General features: G+C 30.7%; 1 protein-coding gene across 1 annotated transcript in view; it reads right to left on the minus strand.

Moving 5' to 3' along the window:
• The window catches only part of LOC129962616 (uncharacterized), a 362,482-nt gene that overhangs the window by 19,040 nt on the left and 316,581 nt on the right, over window positions 1-26,861 (minus strand). The window contains exons 6-11 of the mRNA XM_056076443.1: window positions 25,222-25,312; window positions 16,947-17,113; window positions 11,538-11,636; window positions 6,547-6,708; window positions 1,989-2,088; window positions 122-276 (exon numbers count right to left, since the gene is read on the minus strand). Coding sequence (XP_055932418.1) covers window positions 122-276; window positions 1,989-2,088; window positions 6,547-6,708; window positions 11,538-11,636; window positions 16,947-17,113; window positions 25,222-25,312 — 774 coding nt within the window. The remainder of the gene's footprint in view (window positions 1-121; window positions 277-1,988; window positions 2,089-6,546; window positions 6,709-11,537; window positions 11,637-16,946; window positions 17,114-25,221; window positions 25,313-26,861) is intronic.

Consider the following 26,861-nt stretch of genomic DNA (forward strand, 5'->3'; position numbering starts at 1 on the left):
AGTCATAAAAAAATAATGTATCATAAAGTAAAATTAAGCAGTTATAAAAAAACAACTAAAATATGGCAGGCCTAGAAAATAATAGTATAAATCTAAGCTGTCTCAGGAAAGAATATCTCACCAGATCAATGGCCATTTTGCGTAGAGATTGCCGCTGCTTCTTATTGAGATTGTGAAAGATGTCGCAGCTCTCGTCTTGCAGTAGTTTGAAACCGACGGCGAGCGAATGATTCTCCAGGATAGACAAGTCGTTGTACATGAGGGCCAGCTCAGAACCTAATATAAACCACTGCTTAGTAACTTTTATATAAAAACACAATGGAATTGATTGGCACTCATTTCAGTCATTCATGTGCCGACATAAATTTAAGCAAGGATTTTATTTTATTTAGTTTTTTTTCTTAAGTTTGTCACTGAATACAGAACACACGGGGGAAAATTCCAAAAATTTATCATAATGAAAAATCTTTACTATGTCTTTAAATATTAACCATCTATAAATTTTATATAAAAAAAGATGAACCTTATATAAAGCGAATCATATAACTTAAGATAGCATTTTTTTAAAAATTTTAATTCATGCAATTCTGAAGTTGAACTATTTTGAATCTCGATTCTATGCTATTGTGAATTCCATTAACCATGTGTGTCAAACTTTATCAGGTTAGTAAGAATTTTTCGCAGTGGTAACTTTTTGAATTTACGACATCAGGTTAACAAGAATTTTTTGCAGTGGTAACTTTTTGAATTTAAGACATCAGGTTAACAAGAATTTTTTGCAGTGGTAACTTTTTGAATTTGCGACATCAATTTTGAAGCAAAAATAGTTTTTTTTTTTTTTTTTTTGCTTTTATTATATTTTTAATTCTTTGGGGCTGCATGTATATCTCCAGGATATCGAAGTAATCATTCTAATCTAAATAATTTGGAAGGGTCAGCCAGAAAGGAATAAAATAAAATGATGAAGAATTATTCCAATCATTTAAACATTGTATCTGTCTCAATTTTTAAAATTTTTTAGGAAAGGAAACTATTTAATTTTTTGGACCTCGTCTTGCATCTTCCTTCCATCTCTTCAGCTATATTCTTGGACTGAAGTTAAGAAAAGATTTCACTTTATATTAAAGGATTTGGTCTATACAGTAAGAGGCAAAATTCCCTAGAAAAACTGTAGCTTGGTAGGGCAGACAATTTTTTCTACATGAAAAAACATTCTTAGTCGTAATCGCGACATACGGCTATCAAAGAGTTTCTGCAGTAATGCAGTAACAAGAAGGGCTATCAGATATCATAGAAAAGTCTAGTACATGAATGTTTGAGAAGACGAATCTTTTGAAGAATAGTTCATGTTTCTTTTATTTTATGATCTTGCTTGTCTGGGAAGAGGTAAGAGCTTAGCAATCCACCTTCTACAATCCCAGTATATGCATTTATGTTGAAATGTCATTTCACCATGATATTTTGCAACCTCCTATCCAGAGAAACATGTGCCCGTAATACATATGTTCCATACAATTCGTTAAAATATACCATCTGTCTTGAAATAAATTCAAGCCAAGATTCAGTTTTCATTAACCCTTTCATAATTGAACCGGCCCAAATGGAAATGCAAATTTTATCTTCGCAGGGAGGTTTCTGTTTCAAAGGGTGCAGTATGTGAAACGAATTATCACAAGAATGTGCTTGCTTTACATCCTGCCCTCCTCGTTTCAAAGAGAAATTCACCCTCCAGGGAACATTTATACTGTCGATTGGGACGAAATAGTAGTGAAAGGGTTAAGAGCTGTTGTTTTACTCTCACGAATTCTGCAATAATTGTACATTGCGATTGCGATTACTTATTCTAGTTTGAAACTGATTCCTCTGTGTATTTTTGACGTACCTTTATAGTTTGTCAAAAGACTTTCAATTCAATACAACAATACAATACCCGATTTAGAAATTTCAAAAAAAAAAAAAAAAAAAAAAAAAGAAGCAAAGGCACTTACTGGAGTTTACCAAGTACTGGTTGGTAACTCCGGGATGGTCAACATCATGTACTGCTGCTGCAAACAGAGTGGCAAGGATTTCCAAATCGGTGAACACATTCTATAAAAGAGAAAGAACACATTATTCATATACTTTAATACATATACATTTCCTATTTGAACAAAATGCAATCGGTGGACACGAAAATTTTATGTAACGCATCAAGACACAAGATAGAAATTAATCTTTGTCTTAACACTTTCGACGCTACCGACGAGATATCTCGTCTTTCAAATTCTTCCAATTACAGGTTTCTTTGGGGTAAAATTTGTGATTAAAAAAGTAAAAGTATTCTTCAGATATGTATTAGAAAGTTCGACCTATCTAAACTGACATAAGAGACAAATTTTAGCCCACAGAAACCTGTTATTGGAAGTATCTGAAAGACGAGATATCTCGTCGGAAGCGTTGAAAGTGTTAAGCGAATGCAGAGTTATAGTGTTCATTGCTGGCGCAATTTAACGTTATCTTTGACGTGAATATAGCTTTTTTTTAAATTGAATATGCATTTTTGGACACATTTGCATTTTGTACATATGTAATATGCATTTTGGGACACATTTGCATTTTGTACATATGGAATATGCATTTTTGGACACATTTGTATTTTGTACATATGGAATATGCATTTTTGGACACATTTGCATTTTGTACATATTTAATATGCATTTTTGGATATATGCATTTTTTCCCCGGTCGATCGGCACTAAAATTTGATATGAAACAGCAGTTATAATCACAAGATCACACACTGAATTTCCTTAATTTTACTCATTGTCTTTATGAGTAACAACTTTCAACATGCATTCGAAAATGCAGATTGATAGACTGTCAACCTTTTGACGGGTTTGCTTCAAAATTTGTCAAGTACTTTGTCTTTTGTGGTTATCGAGCTCATTTGTACTCGAAACCCCAATGAGATAGATTTTCTGTGAATGGATTTCGCTAAAAATTTGATAGAAAAATACACATTTGATTGTTTCATATACCAATTTTCATACTTGTAGCTCAAGGTGTTTTTGAGTTATTGCGTTATTGAGTTATATTTCCTATATTAGAAGACGACGGATAATAAATATAAAATTTCACCTGAGAATTTCTTAAATTTGCATGCTTCTATTAAATTTCGAGCGATATTTGCATTATATAAAGCCTTTCTATTCATCCTTTCATGTCCTGAAGATCTGTATCGAAATTTTGGCCAAACCAAATGAAATTAGTATATAATTACCCAGTGATATTGCAGCTTTACATCGAATTTTGGACCAAATAGTGGTAAAAGAAATGGTCTATCTGCAATAACTTTCATTGCAGTTGTCAAAAGTACAAAGCGCTCCATATTGTATTAGTAAATGAAAAAGTCAAAAGAAGAACGTGTCTACTAGTCTTTTTAAAAGTAAATCAAACGCTACATACTTTATAACTTTATATAACCAAAGGTATAAAGAGCTTTAATATCATCTGATAGAAAGACCAGTCAATAAAAATACAATATATAAATTATAACAAACTAATTTGAAACGTATTAATTCCACAACCAAAACGATTTGGTCATGAAAAATATAATTAAAATTATTTAAGCTTAGTTTTAAATTTTTTTAAAGAGACACATCCAAAATTATGAAAGATCCAGAAGTGAAATTTTTCGAAATAAAATACTTTATATCTGTATTCTTAGATGGTTGCTAATGGATTTAATCTACGATAGATGGCAGCACAGCAGTAAATTGATGCAAGTTAGAAAGGCTACGCAAAAGAAGTGATTTGTAATAAGATTTTATAAAGTTATTCATTGAATTTTATTAATTTAGCCACATGATATTAAAATAATAAAAACTAAATCTGATATTATATATATATATATATATATATATATATATATATATATATATATATATATATATATATATATATATATATATATATATATATATATATATATATATATATATATATATTCAATTGATGTGATGAAGAAAAAAAAAAAAACATTTCAAAAGTGTTACAAAATTATTTACTTTGAACAGTGTTCTGTACCGCATACAAGGTCATAATTATTTTTTTATGTATTTATATGGAAGTCTTATTATACTGGTCGAACAAAGTATGAATTAATTAAAAAAATAAAAGTATATGTTATATTAAAGTGATTTTATTAATAGCTATTCACTTTTCAAAAACATTTTTCTTCATTAAAAAATACAAAAAGAAATTGTAATAAAATGTAATAAATAAAATGAAATATATTTGAGATTAAATACAGGTTGAACATTTTAAAAAATAAATCTCGATATTAGGAAATTTAAAAAATTAAAAAGTAAATGAAACATGATTTGGTGGCACCAAAATACATATTGGACTTCCTTTAATATTCTACAAAGTATAAAACTCTCATGTGCGAGATTCTAAAAGTAATCTCAGCATTCGTGACATTCTCGATTTTGCAGAACATCTCTAATTTTTAAGCAGTAAAAAAAGGACATGGCTTTTTTTTTTTGTTTATGGAATACACAAGAAAGTTTCCGAAAGATCACTCCCATTGATCTCTTTAACCATTGCGCTCCTATTAACAATCTGACAGCGGCGCCATCTATAGTTTTCAACTAAAACTACATATATAAATAAGGCAGCAAGCCGCCTATCACTAGAGAAAATATCAGCGTTGCGAAATGGTTGAAATTTACACATTAAAAGAATGCAACATTTTTAATATTATAATATTCAAAGGTTGGGTACAATCCATAAATCTGTTTTGGAAATTAGAAGCAAGGATAAAATTCTCATGCAGACATTCCCCACTTTCATTCAATAAGAAAGTCCTATTTTACAAGTATGTTCTGCCTATGGCCAGTATTTGGATAGTTTTTTTAATTATTCCAGTGGTAGCAAGTAAGCAGATGAGAGTTTCTAACATGGCTATCTTATTTTCGGTAAATTTGATTAAGTTATACACATGATGCAAACATCTTTCAAATCCGTCTCTAGGGACCATACCATATTGGGTTAGAACTATAGAATATGGTGCGTAGTTATTTCTTGAATAGTAGGTGCTCACTACGAAATAATTTTGTAAAATTTAACCATTTAAAGGGCCATTTTTTTCTAGTCATATTATGTTAAAATATTTTGAGACTTGAAAATAGAATAAGAAAAGGGATTCATTTAGCTTATTAGATAAATTTAATTTGATTAATTAATTTAGTTAATTAATAATTAAGTAACAAATCAAGACACATCATTTTATCTGAGATAAAGAACTGAAGCATCTAAGTTTCGGACACTAAAAAAATTTGTCAGAACTTATGCCAACTAGATAAATTCATACAAAGATTGATAAATTTGATGGGAAGCATACTTCCTACGGCCCTAGAAAGGGTTAAATTTGATTTTTAATTAATTAAAAAGTAACCGAAGCCTTTTTGTTTATCATATTATTGCACAAAAACACTTAGCATTTTAATATTACACACACACACACACACACACACACACACACACACACACACACACACACACACACACACACACACACACACACACACACACACACACACACACACACACACACATATCTTTTCAATGCTGTCATGCTGTTTTGCTATTTTAATCCTTTAATTTTAATAATTTTTAAGCATATTTTATAACATTTTCAATTGTTTGAATTACTATATTTATAATTTCATTCGTTAGGATTATTAATTTTTTTTTCATCTTAGTTATCATTATTGTATCTTAAAGAATAAATATTGAAAATAAAACAAAAAGAGACGAAACAATCTCAGACATTATCACGCTACAAATATCTGCATCTAGAATCTCTTGTTGAACTATAAACAATGCCAGATTAATAAATCAAAATAGGTGATTTCTAGGAATTTAGAACGATAGCCTAAAGAGGCCTTTTGAGGTATTTTGAATGTTTTTTTTTTAATTTTGTAATCGTATTTAATGATAGAGGAAATGCAATCGAATATACAGATTCATATCAAATAGTATTTAAATAAATTTTAGAAAATTATTCTAATAAATGTTTCCATTATTTACTATTTTTCAAGTTTTGTAGCATATTCTTTTATAATTCTAAGAATATGTGGTGCTTTATAATTAAAAAAAATATGTATAATCCAATTATCAAATATTATTTAAAGTGTTTTAAGAAAAGTTTAGTCATTTCTTTTTAAAATGTTATTTAAAATCAGCTGTGAACTTTTTTTAATTCTGTGTCATATATTGAAACCAATTTTTTAGAAGGGGATGAAGTCAAGCGCTTTTTCTATTTTTCTATCATAATTTCCAACTAAATATGAAAATAAACTTAAAATCGATAAAAATATTTGAGTCTCTGTATCGAAAATGGAGTTCACATTCCCTAAAGTCTCTAGAAACTCTCATCCAATCCTGAAAACAAAACTTAGCAATTCGATTCTTTGATGGATAATTTATTATAGAAAGAACTATAACATTTGGAGACGGTGATTATTTCTCCTGAAAATAGGATTTTAATGTCAGTTAACTCACTTCGAGGGCTGGTGAGGACAACAGAACATGCACGGACTGCGTGACATCGCAGGCGTGTATCCTGTTGTGGTAGGGCACCTTCAGATAGTGGTCCTCCAGTGTCATCAGGTAGTTGAGGAGCGTCTTAGAAGGAATCTTGAACGTCTTCAGCAGGTCTCGCTCCTGAAAGGATGGAGATTTATTACAGCGAGTCCAGGTCATACAAGGCCATAAAGTCATTAGCTGATTACAAAAAAATATTTTAATTGAGCCATTGAATATAGCACTTAATGCAAATTTTGAGGCACATTTCAGAAACTTTTTACTGCTCAATATTGAGCAACTATTGACTAAAGAACTGAACAATGATTGATCATCAATAATTGTGAACATTAAGTTTTCTTTTACGTTCTCTGCTATCTTATGTTTTACTATTTTACTTTTTCCATTTTTTTAAAACTATTTTTTCATTTGTCTTTCTTCTTTTTACTTTTTTATTATCTATTATTTGTTTTTATTGTTTGGCTCATCGGAGGATCTAAGTATGAATAAGCCGGCATCGGTTTTGTCTTGGGTGAGCAGCAATTTTTTTTCGGTTTCCGTGTGATACTTTCCTCATGGACTGTTTCGCGGCGGTTCATCTTTTCCAGTTTGGGCTGAGTTTTCATTTTGTATATAAAGCTCCAGACCCCTTTTTAATATTTAATAATAGATCAGTAGATACTTTTTTCAAGCACATGCAATCAGTTTTACTGGAGATATAAAAGTGCCTTATAATTGTATAAAAATAGAAAAAAAATGTAGAAGTCAAAGTAATATTTAAAATTTAAACTTGAAAGTAAGAAAAAATAAATAAAGGAAAACAGATTATTAAAAATGTTTAGTGAATTAAACGATAAATTTATTATTATTGCTAAAGATTTTCTGCAATAAATTAATTGCTGAATAAATCATATTATAATAAACTTGCTTAATTTAAAAAGGAAATATCTTCGAAAATTTGCCAATAATGCCATTAAAAATCTATAAACAGTTTTAGAATATATATTAGAATATATATGGAATTTTTTTTTAGAATATATATGGAATTATTATATATGCATAAACAAAAATACAAGCTAACTACATGCCATAAATCTTGTCTAGAAATTCCTTAGATTCTCGGAAATTTTGTTTTTGTTCCATTGTTTTAAGAAGAATGACCTTAAATTCCTGTCTCAGAGACATCACGTGTTTCACTTCCTCTGTTTTTAAACGGTGCTGTTTAACATCGGGGTCTGGACAGTCCATAGACGTCACCAAATGAAAGCGCAATGAAGGAAGTCCATCAATGAAAGGCTGTTAAAACTTCTAGTGACAATTTCCTAGCATCACAAGCGTAACTCGCATTAAAAAGGCGTGAAAAATTCAACTAGGTGATTTTTATTCATTTCATTTGCCTTTCTAATACAAAATGTACTTTAATACAATGACATAAAAAAAAACGTTATCCGTCGGGGTGCATTCAATTAGATGATTTTCAATCATTTCAGTTACCCTCCTAATGCAAAATTTTTAAAGAAATGGTATCCGTCGGGGTGCATTCAATTAGAGGATTTTCAATCATTTCAGTTACCCTCCTAATGCAAAATTTTTAAAGAAATGGTATCCGTCGGGGTGCATTCAATTAGAGGATTTTCAATCATTTCAGTTACCCTCCTAATGCAAAATTTTTAAAGAAATGGTATCCGTCGGGGTGTATTCAGTTAGATGATTTTCAATCCTTTCAATTACCCTTCTAATGCAACATTTTTAAAGAAATGTTATCCGTCGGTGTGCATTCTGTTAGATGATTTTCAATCATTTCAGTTACCCTCCTAATGCAAAATTTTTAAAAGTGTGTGATACCATTACGAAACGCCATTTATAACGATATTTGCAATTAGGTAATTTTTCATTCATTTCAGTTACTTTTCTTACAAAAATTGGTTTAATACAATGATGCGCTCAATAATGAATACTATTCTTCAGGATACATTCAATTAGATGAATACTAATCATTTCAGTAGCCCATAACTTGATACATTTAACCAGAAGTCATTCAACAATCTCAATTGCCCTTCTACAATTTTTTTAACACAATGATGATTAGATGATTCATTGTGGTCCATTGAACTAGATGATTGTCATTCATTTCAATTGACTATATAATACTGAATTTATAATATCAAATAAGAAACATGGTTCATCGTAGCATCACATTGAAAAAAGTTTTAAATCATCCAAGACAAAAAAAAAATTACTTCTAATTAAAAAAAAACACTGATAATTTTTTTGATTAAGTTTGGCATTAATTATTGTGAATGCACAAATAAAATACAATAATCTTTGAAAATGAGAAGGTTTTGATGAACTGCTACATTTTAGAAATTTATTGAATCCGAATTATCAAATTTCGAAAAGGCCTGCATTTGTATAGACGATAAAGTAGAAGCTAAATAGTTAAATAAAAAAAACATTCAGCATTTCGCTTTTTTTTATGATTACTTTATCTCATACAGTTCATAAACGGGAAATCAAAGGAATGTAAATGGTCTCCCTGAAACTTTCTCGCATACTGCCTTATAAAAGTGTTATCCTTCTTCTTCACGCACGAACATTGAACAAAACTCTGAACGTCATAACTACTCAGATTTCTTTAAAATGGAACTGGAGATCTGGATAAAACGGGAGATGACAACAAAGTCAGAGTAGCTCCCCTTCCGATTCTCACATAAAATGACAGAGCTCCAAAGCCAAATATGTATTTTAGAGGGCTTCTTTTCCTTGAATTAAAATTAAAATTTGCAGAAGAGCCACAATTTTAATAACAAGAATCAAATATTTTATTAATCTAAATTGTTGTAATTTTGAGTTATCGTAATTGTATACATTCGAATATACATCTCAACAGATGCTGAACATTGTGGCAGGCACAGTGTAAACTTTCATTCAGATCTACACTTAAAAAGTGATAAATTGTGTATCAGAATTTATTGTGTATCAAAATTTTATTGTTTATCAAATTGTGTATCAAAATTTTATTTTTTATCAAATTGTGTATTAAAATTTATTGTATATCAAACTTTTATTTTTTATCAAATAGTGTATTAAAATTTATTGTGTATCAAAATTTTATTTTTTATCAAATTGTGTATTAAAATTTATTGTGTATCAGAATTTTATTGTTTATCAAATTGTGAATCAAAATTTATTGTGTATCAAAATTTTATTGTTTATCAAATTGTGTATCAAAATTTATTGTGTATCAAAATTTTATTGTTTATCAAATTGTGTATCAAAATTTATTGTGTATCAAAATTTTATTGTTTATCAAATTGTGTATCAAAATTTATTGTGTATCAAAATTTTATTGTTTATCAAATTGTGTATCAAAATTTTATTGTTTATCAAATTGTGTATCAAAATTTTATTGCTTATCAAATTGTGTATCAAAATTTATTGTGTATCAAAATTTTATTGTTTATCAAATTGTGTATCAAAATTTATTGTGTATCAAAATTTTATTGTTTATCAAATTGTGTATCAAAATTTTATTGTTTATCAAATTGTGTATCAAAATTTTACTGTTTATCAAATTGTGTATCAAAATTTTGCTTTTACTTGACAGTTATCGTGTTCACTTGAATTTGAGCAAACAGATGGATTAATTTCGGCTAAACAGTTACAGAAATTTACAAATTTTGTCCGTAAACCACATATCAATCATCACAAATCATATTTCCTTTTGAATAAACTTCAAATGTCAAAATCGTTTTCGATATAACGCATTCATAGACAAAAAGTCAGAGTGACAGATAGATATAATTCCGAAAATATGTTTTTCTGGTGCGAAGAGATTTTAAACATCATGATTTATCAAAATCTCGTGATTAATGTTTTTTTAATGATTATAATACTTTTTCTTCGCATACGAAAAAAAAAGCTTATCATCCTTGATTCGTGTGTGATCCAATATTATCTTTTCCCAAGAAATACATTTCTATGCATTTTTTTATGTCCACTGAACAAGAATTCTAATTGTATAGTTTTTACAGACTTAGAGCGTCAGCCTATACACACAGAAATCATATTGTTCTTTTTTAGAATGTTCCCAAAATGACTCCCTCATTTTAAAATTTAATAATTTTACGATGGAGTTCATCAAAAGAATGAAACTACCGCAAAAAGCCATTTGAAAGCCATTAAAATTCGATATATGTAGGTCTCTAAATTTGTTAAATTGTTACCAACAGATGTCGCTGTATGTTGCAGTCACAGTTTGGAGCCCAAGAAAAAAAAAGCTGTAAATTATACCTTACTTACAATCATATTGCAATTGACTAAAAATGCTCACGTTTCTTTACACAGAATTAATACCCATGAACAACGTCTCAGTCAACCTCTAAAGTGCGTCAAGAGAAATAAACGCACTCCACATAGTATTATTCTTCAAGACCATGTGATGGTGCAGGATTAGGGTGGAAAAACTGTCCTTCAATATTTCCAATAAGAAATGGTCGCAGGGAGCCAGAACAGGTGAGGATAATAGTAAACCCATGCTTATTGCAGTAAATATAGAACAACTCATAATAATAACTCTATTCTAGAAATATTTTTCAAGAAAATTAAAAATTGTTATGGTATGATTAACTGAACACATCTTTCATAAAGTAAGAAGTGGCTGGTCTTTCTTCAATTAAACTAGCATTCTTTCGCGTTTCAATAGCGAGGTTGCTCTAAGATTTACTATTCTATGCTTCAAACTGATTCCTCAAGGGATTTACCATAGACTTTAGAACACAGCGCCATCTATCAACAGTGTCTGTAACTAAATTCGAACCTTCTGTACGAGATTTTTAAAGCTTTCAGAATAAACATGACACTTGTTTAATTATTTCTGCAACCTATTTCTTGATTATTTAATTATGAAACGAGATAATTCTTTGTGATACACCTTGCATCTGAATGCGTGGGAGTGTGGAAATACTTACCCTGAATATCTGATAAGCGACGGCGGTGAGCGGCCTTTGATTGGAGAAGGTATCCAACCTGAAGACGTCGAGTCCCCATTTGCCCGTATCCTCCAACAGCTGAAAAAAGTAGAAATTTGTGTGTGGCTTATTCAACAATTTTCTACATGAAAATGTTTTAACACTAGTTTCTTAATTCCTCTTAAGTACATGAGCAGCGTGAGGGACAATTTGGTTCAAATTGTTAGATAATTGCTTATTATTATTATTTTTTGTTATTCTTATTGTTACAGATTCACTCTTTTTCCATGGGAGACTGTCGGCCTTTTATAGTTCCCGGGGGGGGGGGTCCGAGAAGGTTTTCGTACCAATTAGGCATATCTCATCTCCTATTGGATGGATCGATAAAATTATCGCTGATACAGAGCTGATCGTTTTCTTACAATGAGACTATTCATGCTGGGAAGCAAAATTATAGGTTTGTAACATTACAAATAGGGATCTTAATAATTGAATATTTTATTGTGTAAATGAGTTTTACTTCAGATATAAATGCGTTTTTCAATAAGAATAAAGTAAATATAACTTACCTCGCTTCTGAAGAAATTTTTCAGAAATCATTCTTTTTTGTACTTCATTTAAATAAAAAATTACTTATAAAGGTAATTTTTTTTTCTGTCTGAAACTTTCAAATTATAAAAAAAAAAATCAATATTTTGTACAGAACTGTTGTTTAAAAATTTATATTCTAAATATGTTTTTTTTTTTTTTTAATTTAGTGAAGCATATTCAGAATTTGAAAAAATTAGCAACTGAATTTCGGCCTTCTCTCTTACCCAGTAAAAAAATGAATCGCCTCATAATTTCTTTATCTGTTTCTTTAATCTAGTTATTAGATTAGCCACGAAGGTACAAGAAGTATCAACAGGTTTGGAGAAATTCCTAGAATTTTTCGACAAGAGCGAAATAGTGTAGTCAAAAGGACAATATTTCTGTATTCCAGGGTTAAATAGTGATTCACTACCACAATTATGAGCATATATAAACAATTACATAACGGGTTTGCTTCGGCTTCTTCAATATTTAAAACCAAAAATAGAAAAGTAAAGCATTATTGTAAAATCATGTAAAGTTTTATTTATAAATAATGAACGCTTTCTATTCCTGTTTGAATCCTTTACGTCGAACGCTGCATTAACATTCTTTGCATTTTAATAATAAGTTATTTATAGAACAATAAAACATTATTGTATAATTCGCTGAAATTTAATAATAAATCGGCAACCCTTCCTATCCATGTTTGTATATTTGATGTCAAACGCTGCATTAATATTTGTTGTATTTTAAATTTGTTATTTTACTTATCTATGAGAAAATGAAACTCATATCAATATAAAAGTAATTTTTTGAGTTTACGATTTGTGAAATAATAACTTTGGTTAATACTAACTGAAAATAAACTTAGATTAATTGTTGGATTTTGAAAAGTTGACAATGAGTCTCCTTTTATTTTGAATGTTAAATAACTCAGATTTCATCATGATTTAAGAACTGTATATTTGTATAAGACTTAAAGACAAACAGTAATCTTTAGTTATAAAGAAAATGAACGCTTTCTTTCCAAATTAATTTTATTGATGTAAAAGATTATAGTAAAATTCGCCAGAATTTTATTTTAATTGTAATTTGTTTTTAAATATAAGTTACATAATGGGAAGTTTCATATATAGTGGATGCCAAAAAAAAAATTATTATAAAGGGGGGAAAAAAACGAAAAATTACTTAAGGAATCTTATTGATTTAAAAATAAAGACGAATTTTGATAGTTTCAAAGTCAAACAGCACTTCGTGCAAACAGTGTTTTCTTTTCGCGTTAATCAGATCTGCATTGCTTCCGGATTACTAACGACAGGAAGCTAATATACCGGAACAGAAAAAGAAGAAACAATCCAACCCTAAGGCGCCAGGAGTAAACGAAATTATTAGATTAGCTTTCAATTATTTTGAGTGCGAAAAACGACAAAGAATAACAATTAACTTTCGTTTTCGAATACATTAATAACTCTGCTTACTTTATGACAAGTTACATGAATTTGATTACACCGTTTGTTATTTATTTTATTCTCAACTTCGTATATTTCCTACTTTACAGTAAAATACATATGAATTGCAATCTATATTAATGTACTCTATCGCCTCAAAAAGGACGCCAACAATGCCAACTAGCCAAAGTTAAAAATCAAGATGGCTGAGAAGGTAAAAAATAGTGCGTATATGCTTGCTAGAAAATATTTTCCGCTTGCTTGTTTGTGACAGATTAAAGCAAATTTCATTCGTAAAATTCTATCATAAACAACAAATCTAAAAGAAAAATTGGTTTGTTCCATTTCAAATACTGGGCGAAAACTAATTCAGAAATTAAACAGATTTTTTATATAATAGGAAAAATATTCCATGATCCTAGATAAAGCTTTATAGTGTAGCTTTAACAAGTCAAATAACCGATGTCTTCACGCAGTCGACAGCATTTGGTCAGGGAAAGAAAAGAATGAAATGGAATCTGAATCGGTTAGAAATAACAGTGATGTAATAAATAGAAAAAAAAAAGATCTTTTTGAAAAAAATTGATTAAAAACAAAAATTAAGCAATAAAGGAAACTAAATTCTACGAAGTCGACGTTATAACTGACTCCCAAAAGACTTAATGCTCTAGAATGTCGATTACTATGTGAAACATAATTGCCAATAAAAATGCGCTATGTCCATATTATACTAATTTATTAATGCCAAATCCCATCAATTTTTACTCCCTTTCTCAATTAAAATACTATACTATTCTCTTGTTATATTTAAATGCATTTCTTTATTTAATTGGTTTTTCTCCACTTGTAATACCCCTCCCCCCTCCCTCCTTAGAATCTTTGGATTCAAAAATTCTTTCAACTAATTGCAAATCAGTAATAAATATGAAAGCGTCAAAACCAATGCCTCTTTTTCCCTAGCATGCAATATTCATTGTTATACTATCCTTTGTTTGTTACGACCGAGCAAAATGCTGGCAAATCTGGTAAACCTTGATCCATAATCATATCCTAATTTATCAAATCAGACTCGATATCAGGCAATTCTTACGTCATAACAGTCAGTTTCAATTTACATTAGAACTAAGCTATAATTATATTTAGACGTTGATAGCAATAGAATCAATGAGATGTTGGATTCTCATTGGAAGGAGCTAAGTGATCATGAGTTCGTAGAGAAAGACGAAAAGTCGTTACATTAAAAGACGTTACTTATGACACAGATTGACAGAAAAAGAAATAGAAATTGTAAGTTTGACAGAAGGTCTTGGGTCAGTTGAAAGAGGATTACAAATTTCATAGAAAATAAACTAAACATTTTAATTGCTCTACAAGGAATTAAAAAATATTGCTTGCTATAAAGTAACCAATCTAAAGTAAGAATAGTTTGAAAACGAAACTAAAATGAAAACGAAACAAAACAGTTTCGAAATCGCAATTAAAAATTATTACCTATTCAAACTAAAACCGGAAAAAGAAAGAAACTTCATAGTATTTAGAGAGCGCAACTGCAGCTACTTCTAAAACACAGATGAATTGATACAAAAGTATTAAAATCAAGTTAATAGGAAAATCAAATAAACCAAATAAAAAAGAATCCGGCCTGAAGACTTTTTCAAGGGTCACCCTCAGGCAGGGAGGGTGACCCTTGACCACTACAAAGTAAAAATACAATAACATGGTTATTTTCTTCTAATTTGTTGTTTTTTTATTTTATTTTCTGTTAAAAATGTATATCTCTTGGGCCTAATTTCAGGGGATTTTCGGGTCACGAGGAATCATTATTAGACCTTTGTCTGGATTTCCTCACAGAAAAAATCCCTTTCTTTGAATCCCTGCCTGAGGTTGACCCTTGAAAAAGTCTTCAGGCCGGATTCTTTTTTATTTGGTTTATTTGATTTTCCTATTAACTTGCTTGTTATAAAGATATTTTCAGTAAGGAAAAATGTCGATGCATTATTCAATGAGTTTTTTAGATTTCCTGATGCCACCAACAGCTAAACAACTTCATTTTCATTTTAAGATATGTGCACAAAACAATATTTACTATTTGGCATGGATATGCATGAAAGCTACATTATTCAATGCATTATTTTTTACCAAGTAGCTGTTTTATAATCCCTTGCAACTTATGAATTAAAATTTTCAAACATTTATATGCCAAGTTTGAGTTCGTTCATGGTAGTTTGTTCTAGTGTTCTCTAGCAAAATACGTTTGCAGGTATTAAAACGAATTGTCTCTAATCATAGTTATTAATTCAAATAAAATCCTCCCGTCGTAGCATTAGGTCACCAGGTGCATCTAAATGGCTGATCATTGCTTACAGTAGCAAGAATATTATGATCAATTACAAAATAGCAATTGGAAATTCACACATCAATATTTCCTATAAGAGGTATGCCATGTCATTAAGAAGTGGCCAACACGATCATACCATTTGTGGTGACTTCGGCTACAATAATCCCTAAAAAGGGAAAAAATCAAAGGCGTGTTTTTCTTATCCAATGGGGAATTCAGTCAGTCTGGAAAAAGGCATGGCCGGTAATAATAATTTAAATGGCTCTGGAAACATTACCTATATGTTTTGATGCTTTATATGTTGAATCTGTGTTCGTCCAGTATGCATGTGTGTGATGTAATAAATAATTAAAAGGAAAAATAAAAAAATAATTATTTGGAAAATGCAAAAATGGAAAAGTGTATTTGTCACACCATCATTGCTATGCTTTTAGGGGAAGCGAGGGTACAGTGACTTCTTTTACAACTTCTTATTTACATACTCGAAAAGTTTCTTAGATGAGCTAAACAGATGTGATAAAAAATTTATTCTACCATAATTTTAAGTAGTAAAATAAACACTAAAATTGATGAATTTGGCGGTCAGATATTTTCCTACTTATTCTTCAGAATGATGTAATCTGTCATGTCACTTCTCAGACTAGGGTTTAAGGAAACCACAAACTGGCAACTCCAACCCGCTGGAAGGCACACGGAAAAATCTGAATGTTCGGACAACCGCAACAGCAACACTGGCGGGAACTGTGATCGAGTTTCTAAGGGCCATTACCGGCCACGACACAACCTTTTCCTAAGGAAGTACATCCCATAATCGATGGGAGGTACCAGACCCTCCCCTTTTGTGTATACACAAGGGTGGCGAAAACCAACCACCAAAAGGTTCTTATCCTCAATTGCGAAGTCCACCCCTTGGGGTGGGGTTTAATGGAAACCATTTTTCGTTTAAGGGAAACTTTTTATCAAAAGTCATCATTATCTCAATGGTTACACGGTAATATAATTAAAACTTACAAGATATTTCAAAAATGGTGGTGAAAGTGCTATTCTTACCTTTCCAAGTTCCATTTCGTTATCTGACTCGACTCCATACTTGGGCAGCTGGGTGAGGCTGTTGGTGTGGCAGAGGGGCTTCTTCACCCCGGAGATCTGCGAGAGGGGACTGCCTCCCTTCCCTTCGTCCACGCAGAGGGCGGGGAGGTCCAACTCCGTCTGTTTATCTAGCAAACAGATATTTCATTCATGATGATAATGTCACAGAAAACATAATGAGATAAGTTTGAAATAAATAGATCAGGAACATAATCTTCTCTATAAATCTTCTTCAGCATTTATTACTCTATCATCAAATGCATTATCCAAACTTTAAAAAGAAAGAATACACATACTAAAAATAAATATAAATACACATTATAGAAATTGCAGCGACTGCACTGTCTATCTGTTAGTGAGATCCGAGAAAGACAAATACATTTCTAAACCAGTGAGAATATTCTCCGTGATAACTTCTCGTATACTCCTTAGCAAAAGTCTGATATCGACTTTCTCCACATAAAAGTGGACATAGTAAAAAAATATATAATATAAGCCTTGGGTAAAGGATCTTGGAACTTGCATGGGATTGATGAATATTAGGCATGAAATAGGACGTGAATCTACCATTTTTACTGAATTTATTGCGAGTTATGTATTTTGGATGTTTTGTTGTCATGGCCTATTCATTCAAAATTTGACACGGAATACAATTATAATCGCAAAATAATATACCGAATTCCAATGATTTAAATTATTGCGTTTTTCAATTATTATATTTACATGCATGCGAAAGTCAGACCGACAGACGATAAAACATTTGACAAGTTTTATGTGAAATTAGATAAGTATCTATGCTTTAGATGCTAAATCTGTGCACTAAATTTTATTTGCCTAGCTCTTTGCGTTTTTCAGTTTATCAGTTCATTTGTACCCGAACAGACAGAAAAGCTTTCTTTGAATGGCTTTTGTTCAAAATTTGTTAGAAATACAAATTTGGTCGTAATTTCCATTACCAAATTACAGCCATTTAGAGATGAAAACAGTTTTTAGTTCACACACAAACATAAAGCCAAAAATGCCTTTTCCGGATGTAAGGAAGTCTGAAATGTGGACCATCAAAATTTCGATTTCGAAGGTTTTTTTTTTTTTTTTTTTTTTTTTTTTTACGGTTACAGTATTTTCTTAGTAATTTGTATACGAGCAATATGAAATAAGAGCTTTTCTTAAATAAATGTTTCTAGAACATTGAAATTAATCAAATAATAGTGATTGGAATTTTTTGGTAAATACAGTTTTCTCTTTCTTTGTGTAATACCTCATAAACGAGAAAGTCAACATTTATATTAAAACTAGTTAGAGTGGCCTTCAAAACTTTCTCGTATAGTCTCGAATAAATTTATCATGCCAGAGAACGCTTTGCATGGCATTGGCGTACAATAGTAATGAAATATTAACCCTTGGTTTGAATTTGACATTTTTACTCAGTCTATCGTGTCATCCATGGACAGTTATTTGACTATTAATCACTAGCAAGCATTAATAGTATCCAGACATCGAATTTGCGTTTTAGACATATTTTTCTCAACAGCTTGAAACAAATATTTGACACAAAACTGCACTTGCAGTTACAAAATCTTATATCTAATTTGATCCAATTAAATATGGTGTTTACTTGTTTCTGAAAGTACAGACCAACAGACAATCAACCCGTTGTTGGATTTGGTTCCAACTTTGTCTACATTATGGATGTTAAATCTGTGCATCCAATCTTATCCATCTAGCTTTCTACATTTTGTAATTATAGTGTTAATTTATTTTGGAACCTCAGAACAAAAGGACTTCGTTTGAACAGATTTTGATCAAAATTTTATAGAAATCTACAAATTTTGTGTAAAGACCGTCTTTGTAAGAGAGACCGTTAAAAGACCGTTTTTTTTTTTTATTAAAAATCGTTTGTGTAAACATCAAATTTCAACCGTCAAACTCAAAGCATTTTTAGCTATCTTTGTTACAGACAGATGGACATTTTTCAAAAATATGTTTTTCAAACTCAAGGAGATTTGAAACAATTATATTCGTCAAAATCTTCAGATTCGTCAAATCAATCAGACACTCATTAGAAAGAAGAATGGAAATTTATGTTGCCACATTTACGATCTCATTTCGAGAGAGGTTAAAAAAAATCTTTTAGAAGCTGCAGATACTCTTCCGTTAATTGCGGACACCGCAGCAGCTGAGACCGACGAATCTCGCCTTTAAGCCAAAAGCAGCTGACTACGCACTTTGCATAAGTCGGAGGATTATATCAATCCTTTGACATATCACGCGAAGATTAGTGGTTCTTAAGCACAGATGAAGCTTCTGTAAAGCACCAAACCAATATCGCATGTTTGAGGGGGCGTCCTCATAATTAAGATTCAGCGGTGTATTTGTTAATATTGAATGTTGTAAACAGGACATCTGTCGAAATTAAATGCAGGAATTATTCCGATGAAACATATCGATCATGGATTGAAGTTTTGAATCATCATTTTTAATATGTTATGTGGTTCAAAAATAAAATAGTGTCATGATTACCATGGGTATACATGAAAGGTAAACTCAACAGAACAATTGTAAGCACAGAATCTTAAGAACAATTCGTAATTTCTATTTATACCAATAACAATGATGAATGTGCGTGTTACATACAAAGATATCGGACAGTCTGGCCGTTCTACAGGATGCAAGATCAGGTATCATTTGACCATGGCTCAAAATTTTTGAGGTCCGTACCAAAGTAGCCCAAGTATTGATTTAGAAAACGGGACGTTAATATAACTAAACTACAGTAAACTCGAAAAAGGATTTGTCCTAAAAATGAAAAATGTATCTTCAGATAGCTTTAAATTTGCGCTTTAAATTCATTTTTACTTTCTTTGTTGCTTAAATTTCCTTTTGCCGTTTCTTAACTAGGAAAAATTTTATGATAAAAACGGAGAATACATTTTTCTATTTTTAGACGAATCCCTTTTCAAGTCACAAAATATTCGTAATTTTGATTGCAAATGTCTCAGCCAATTTTATAAATAACCGCATGGAACTTTTTCCAGTTTTTTTTTTAAATTACGATACATCATATAATTTTTTAATGGACATTTAGGTGATTTCCTTTCTTTTTGGAGTTATTTTTATAACTTCCTTATTCCACCACTAGTAGCGCTGTATCCAATAATATCAGCATAGTCACTTTATTTGACTATATGAGACGCTGTTTTTAATTTAAATGATTTAGAAGAACATTACCGATAATATTGTATACGTGTGTGTAAAATAATTTTATTTAAGAAAAATAGTTAAATATTTTTTCTACCATTTTATACCAAAAAATAATTCTCTTCTGTTATGTTAAAACAAAATTAAATTATGGTCTATGTAATGTATTTTAGAGTGTAGTAAATAACAATTTTATGTACAAAATTAATCATAGAAAAAGAAACTCTCTGAGAGACTCAGTTTATAGTAGTTTGTCCCTTTAATTCTAAAGAAAATGCGACGAATGAGTAAATAATCATTAAGAAACTCTGGCGAAAAATGATTCGATCCCCAGAAGGGAAATGCATTTACTTTCCATTCTTCTAATTGTGGTCATAAAGTGCATCCAATCAGAGGCAGGAAAATTTTCCATTCCATCGCAATGGGATGGATGAGTCTAAATAATTCTCTTTAAATCCATTAGCTGCTGAAACTACCTGGGAATCAGATCCCGAATTGCATCGCAATAACTGTCTTCTTTGCTTTCAGGAGTGCATTAAAGGAATTATCACTCCTCTGAGAATTAAAGAGATATTTCCCGTCTTTCTCGACGCTAGCATTCAGAAGTTGAAGTGGCCCAAGTGGGTTGGCATCAACGAAAATAACCTTTCTTCAGACCTATGTTGTTATTTTCTTGAATGAGAAATACACAAAAATAATCGCCAAATAGTTGATATACAGATTTTGAAAAAATTCTAGTTTTAAATCTTTCCGAGTCCGATAAAACAATTTTTGGTTTTCTTTTCGTGTTTTTGGTATCTTACTCTGGACCTAATAAATCTAGACAGGGCCCGACTTCAACCTAATTGGGTCCCAGGAGTCCCCCTCTGCTTCACTATTTCAGTAATGAACAACCGTGCATAGAAGTGCATAGAACTTGCCTTTGGTATTTTTCGTTAATTAATTCAAAATGCTGTTTAAACTTAAAACTAAAAGCACTCTTAATCTTAACTGGAAGTACCACATTTAACCATTGAATTTAAAATGCAATCTCACAAAATGCTTAGGAAAAGATTTATATTAGAATGCTTTCTACAACTATCTTAAGTATTTGTCTATAAGAGAAACTAAATATTAGTACATTTTTAAATGAAAAATATGCAAATTTCTCAACAGTTATTTTCATATGTGGGAGTATTTAATTATTTCTTGCATTTATTGCATACAAACAAAACAAACTTCATTATTTAAGAAAAGTAATTATTTTTTAATTCTTATTTTATTATGATAAATATTGGAACATTAAAGGTCGAATATTTATTATCTTTAGCCTTTTTAGCTTGAAGTTCTCGAGCCTTTTTAAGTTTCCGTTTTTGACTCCCAGACATACAAGACCGCTCCATTTATTTTATTGTAGCTTTAATACAGTACAAATAAGAAGCTAGTCAAAATAAATTAATCCCAATAAATTACCCAATAATAATAGAACTACTATGCGTACAACATGCAATACCACGCGCAAGAGAAATAACAAACAAACAAACAACAAACAGTTAAGATATTGGTTGCAGTCATCACTATGCGTTATCATTCAATATTTGGGAAGGGATCCAGGTAGATTTTAAAAGTCTTGCATTTGAAATTAATTAATCAAAAGAATATTTGACATTTTGTGAGAATTTTGAGAAAATACAACTTATAATTGATCATTGTGATTTGTGATTTCTCAGTGTTGCGAAAATCCAACAGAATCCACTGAAAACGATGCAACTGAATCTTTCGCAGTTGCGATTAAGATGACCTAGTTAACAATCATATCACTCCAGTTTGTGAACTTTTCAGTTTCCGAAATGCAGTTTTCTGATTGTTAAATAGGTTATCTAATTGCGAAAAAATTCATATCCTTGCTGACATTAGGGCGGAATTCAGCTAAATATTCGGAATTACGATGGCTCAATTAAACCAATCAGAAGAACGTATTTTTGTAAAGATATCGCATTTTACGATATATAAAAATACTGGCTTTTGAATGGCCAAATTTGTGCATCGTAATTGCGAAAATTTAGCTGAATTTTGGTGTAGAAAGCCATCATTGTTCAATGCAAAATTTGGGGTTATATAAAAGATAGAGTGCTTGCAATTGACAGCTGAAGATATTGATATATACAAATTTAGGATCACAAATTCTGTGTCAAATGTGAAGGTCGAAATGTTGGACAATACTTGGCAAGAAATGGTAAATCGCTTTGACAGTCCTCGAGCTACCAAGCGTATTCACATTAACATTGACTGTTTTAAGTGATTTTATTAAAAAAGTTTATAAACGTATTTATAATATTTCGAAACAACCACATGCAAAGATATAATAATTTTTACAACAAATTTTTGTATCCGAATATAAAAAAATCTGATTTGTCCGAAGACTCAGCTGCATGAACTGAAGTTCTTGCAGGCAAACCATCTTCCCCGGGCTGATTTTACCGAACTTCTCTTATGTACTTCTATATTCTATACTTTTTTTTAGATTCTTTTATTTTCCCCGTGTCTCTAAAATCGTCAATTTTTGTTAGGTAATTTGAAGTTTTTATTTTTCCTCTGCAATCAGTATCTTCTTTCACGCAACTGCATCTGTTTGATATTTTTCTCTCGGCATTGTTAGATCCGGAGGTTAAGAACTTCGAGTTCAAGTGCTCCGTGCACAGTCTCTCAAGTCGGTAAATTTTAATGCGAAAAATCGTCAATATATATAAATTTCATCTTTTATTTTTTAATATAATGCGTTTGCTTGTGAGTAAATTATACAATTCTTAATTCATATTTGGAATATTATTTCCAATTCATGCCAAATAGTGAAGATTCGGGAAAAATTTGGAAATTCAATACGGCGAGTTCATAAATATGAAGAATATAACATAGAGAAAAAAAAACTTAGTAGAAAATTTTATTGTATATTCATCTTAAATTAAGGGAGGCAGCAAAATAGAATTGCTAAACATGTGCATGACAAAAAAATTTGGTAATTTAATCTCATAAGTAATTTTACTGTTGTTGCCATGGCAATTAATTTAAAATGTTTTGTGCGACAGGTCAAACACGAGCTAATAAGCCAAAAATACCTCATAAGAATTTTAGAGAGAAAGTCTTGACAGAAAAGGGCTGAGATAAACTATTTGATTACATGCTTCATTAAATAAAATTAAAATAAGCAATGAAATTATTGAAAAAATCAGAGGTACTTTATGCAATATGTTCATAGTTATATCTACAATCTTAAGAATACCAGAAAAAACGCATTCTGCATATTTTGTTTAAATTGACTCTGATTTTTCAAGCTAGATTTTCGTCCAACTCGGGACTTTCTTCCATTGCAGTAACTTCAACTGCAGAATGGATACTGGGAAATTGGATTATTTTGAGGCATTAGATTATGAGGCCCCACTTTTAATAAACGAATCTATTTATCTCCCCTTTCAAAACATTTTCAACATAGTAATGATTCATTTTAGATTTATAAACTTTATTTCATTCACTTTATGCGAGCTATCCAGGTTTGTGCTCATGTAGTTGAAGCAGAAGGCCGATGTTTATAAATATTCTGGTTACTAAATAAGCATTATGAAATTTATAGGAACTTGATTATTTATACTTCTTAAGAAATTATCGACATTTTACTAATATTTTATAATTCATAGAATTTGTATTTTTTTTACAAACTTATTTATTTGACAACCAAGAAAATGAAGTTTCTTTTTAACAACCCCTTTTGCGGTTGTTGGCAACTGCTTAGCCTGCCTAATTGGAAATGCGCTATTGACGCCAGCTATCACAATTTAGAAACGAGGTGATATGATGAGGACAGCATTTGAGTTCGCTTCTTTCCTTTAAAATTTTCTTTCCTAGCGAAAGAGGATCCTTCACTCTTCGAAGGCAGATCAAAGTGCACAAGATCTATATACAAGACATTTTTGGGGGTGGGGATGGAATTGGATTTTAGAAAGACAGTGATTTCTATAGTCACGAAGCCGAGATTCAACCACGAGTCCACTGCAACCACAATTACAGACTGAGCAATTATCAAGCATCCGCTTATATTTGATTATCTTGAAGAAATGAAAATTCTTAGCGAATCACTTTCATTGATTGCAGTGAAAAATTAAAAAAACTAGTTGACTCCTGTAGGAGAAGCTATTTAAAAGAAAATGATCCATGACCATGACTTTGGAAAAAAAGAAGAGATGAGACAACCTTCGATAAGGTGACAGCTAACGAACTGGCCGATACCTGGATGAGATATTATATTAAAAAAAAATGACCCACGATCTTTCTTTGGTGGAAAAACGAGTGCCGAACTCTTGGTAATAACCGCTGATAAGGTGACGATTAATGGCCTCGAGGAGACATTGCATCAAGGCAAAGGAACCTGGATGAGAACATCAACATTTTTATTTTTAGCTGCTTAAATAAAGCATTCAAATATAGAATACCGTGAAAATGAAAAGTTTACTAGCAGGAAATCAATGTTTGAAATCTGAAATCATTGTTTAATCAGAAAATGGTCCCGATAGATGGCGCTTCGAAGCTGTCAATCATCAGAAAACCCATGACAATAAGCTTATACTCACACAAATAAAGAACACTTTAAAGTCAATTGAATCTATCATATGCCACTTTTGAGTTATTAATGTAACAGAAACAGTTAAATAAAGTCACTATTTAAACAACACGAATTCATGGTAATATATAATGATGGTGCGAGGCTTCATCAGACTTCTCCAGTTTTAAATTTGCTCAAAAAATATTTAACAACTCTGGTGTCACTGCATTGGATTATTCGCATGTCACATGACTACTCGCAAGCCAGATCTCAATGCATGAGATTTCTTCCTACTATTAATATAAAGGATGCAAACGGGGATCCTGTTTTTTTTTTTTCTGTAGAAGCATTATTTATTTCGTAACTTTTTCATATATTTCTTCCTTAAAAAACATTTCAGAAAATGTCATTGAAGGCATCAAACATTATAAAACACTTCTTTAAAATCAATTTAAAAATACTTACCTAAGAAGGTGTTACAGATATATTCGGATACTTGATTTCCAGACTTCGAATCCGAAAAATTGCTCAACTCCCGATTAAGCATCCGTTTGAACTGAAAGAAAAGAACATTAAAATTCATGAGTTTTCAAAGAAATATTTGAAACAATTTATTTTAAAAGCGATTGAAAGGAAATATATATGCAACGTCAAAGCAAATGCATCTTTGACGACACTTTGAGAACTGAGAGAGTTGGTTTGAGAAATTTTGAAGCTTTTGCGGTATAATTTTTAGCTTAAGCCACTATAATGTCTTTTTTTATCTCCCTCTGCAGTATTTTTCTTAATGGCCCAAAAAGGGCCTTTCGAAAAAATAGCTATTTTCGGATTCGACTAAAATTCGAGAAGTTTTTAACTGATGAGAATGCTATTTTACCGTAAAAATAGTAAAAGTCTATTGATCATAAAATCACATGTTAGGTTTACCAAAAATTGTTTGAAATATTTGAAATAATGGCAACAAATTTAACGTAAAAGTACAAGGAAACATACAAACATGCTTAATATGTTTATGCTCCGTTTGAACATGTTGATATGTTTACAGGAAAAAATAGAATAATCCCACAGTAAAAAGGACAATTAATGTCTGATAAAAAATCTGGACGAAATTCGGTTTTAAATTTTGATTTTCATATTTCATACTAAAGAGAAAAAAAAGAAAGAAAGACAATATTATTTTCACAACGCTGTCCTCCTGTTTTCTAATGTATTGAATTTAAAAATGGAAGATAATGATGTATAGAATTCAACAATAGAAGACAATAATGTATAGAATTCGATGACTGAACATCCCATTAATAATGGATTTCATTAGACTCTTTTTAAATGCCGATGGCCATTGTATGCATTTATTTAGGCTTATTTTCCTTTGTTTTAGCTATGTTAACTATTATCTTTATTCTATCCCTCAAACTCAAGACATAACTATTTCTTAACTGATGATTATTCTAGTTATAGAAAATGGTTTGTTCAGAATGTTTAAGCAAGCTGATTTTTCCAGCAGATGCAGTGTATAATGATACGGTATTATCATCATTAAAATTCAGGTTAATTGATGAGGAAAAGCAATCAATATTGCTAAGAAAAGCATTTCCCTAACAACTTGGCAGCCAAGAATATAATCTATCGAATACCTCTTTGTTACAAATATTCTCAGATAGATAAGAAAAAGGACGATGGCAAAAAAAAATAGACTAGTGTGAAAATTGCTTATCATAAAAAAACCTAGATCTCATAAAATGCGGCTTTTTTAAAATTCACTTTCTTCTTTTTCATCAGTATGTGTGTTCAAAGGATATTTGTGATTAAACATTAATATTCATTGTGCACCACACATTTAAAAACGAGGCTTATAAAGAGTGTCCCAAAATTAAAGCAAGATTTAAACTTTTCACCATTCGTGCGGTAAAGTATAGGTCACCCTGTTAAAAAAACCATTTGAAGCTGATAGTTAACGGTTAGTAAAAATGGAGCGTTACACGATAGAGCAACGTGGATAACGCAAGATTTGAATCAAATAAAAAAACACAATTTTTTTTCTTTAAATTGTTATATTATTATTGAATCGTAAAGAACATAGGATAGAGTTATGTATGGAATAACAC

The sequence above is a fragment of the Argiope bruennichi genome, chromosome 3, assembly GCF_947563725.1.
Source record: "Argiope bruennichi chromosome 3, qqArgBrue1.1, whole genome shotgun sequence".
In the NCBI taxonomy this organism is placed as follows: Eukaryota; Metazoa; Arthropoda; class Arachnida; order Araneae; family Araneidae; genus Argiope; species Argiope bruennichi.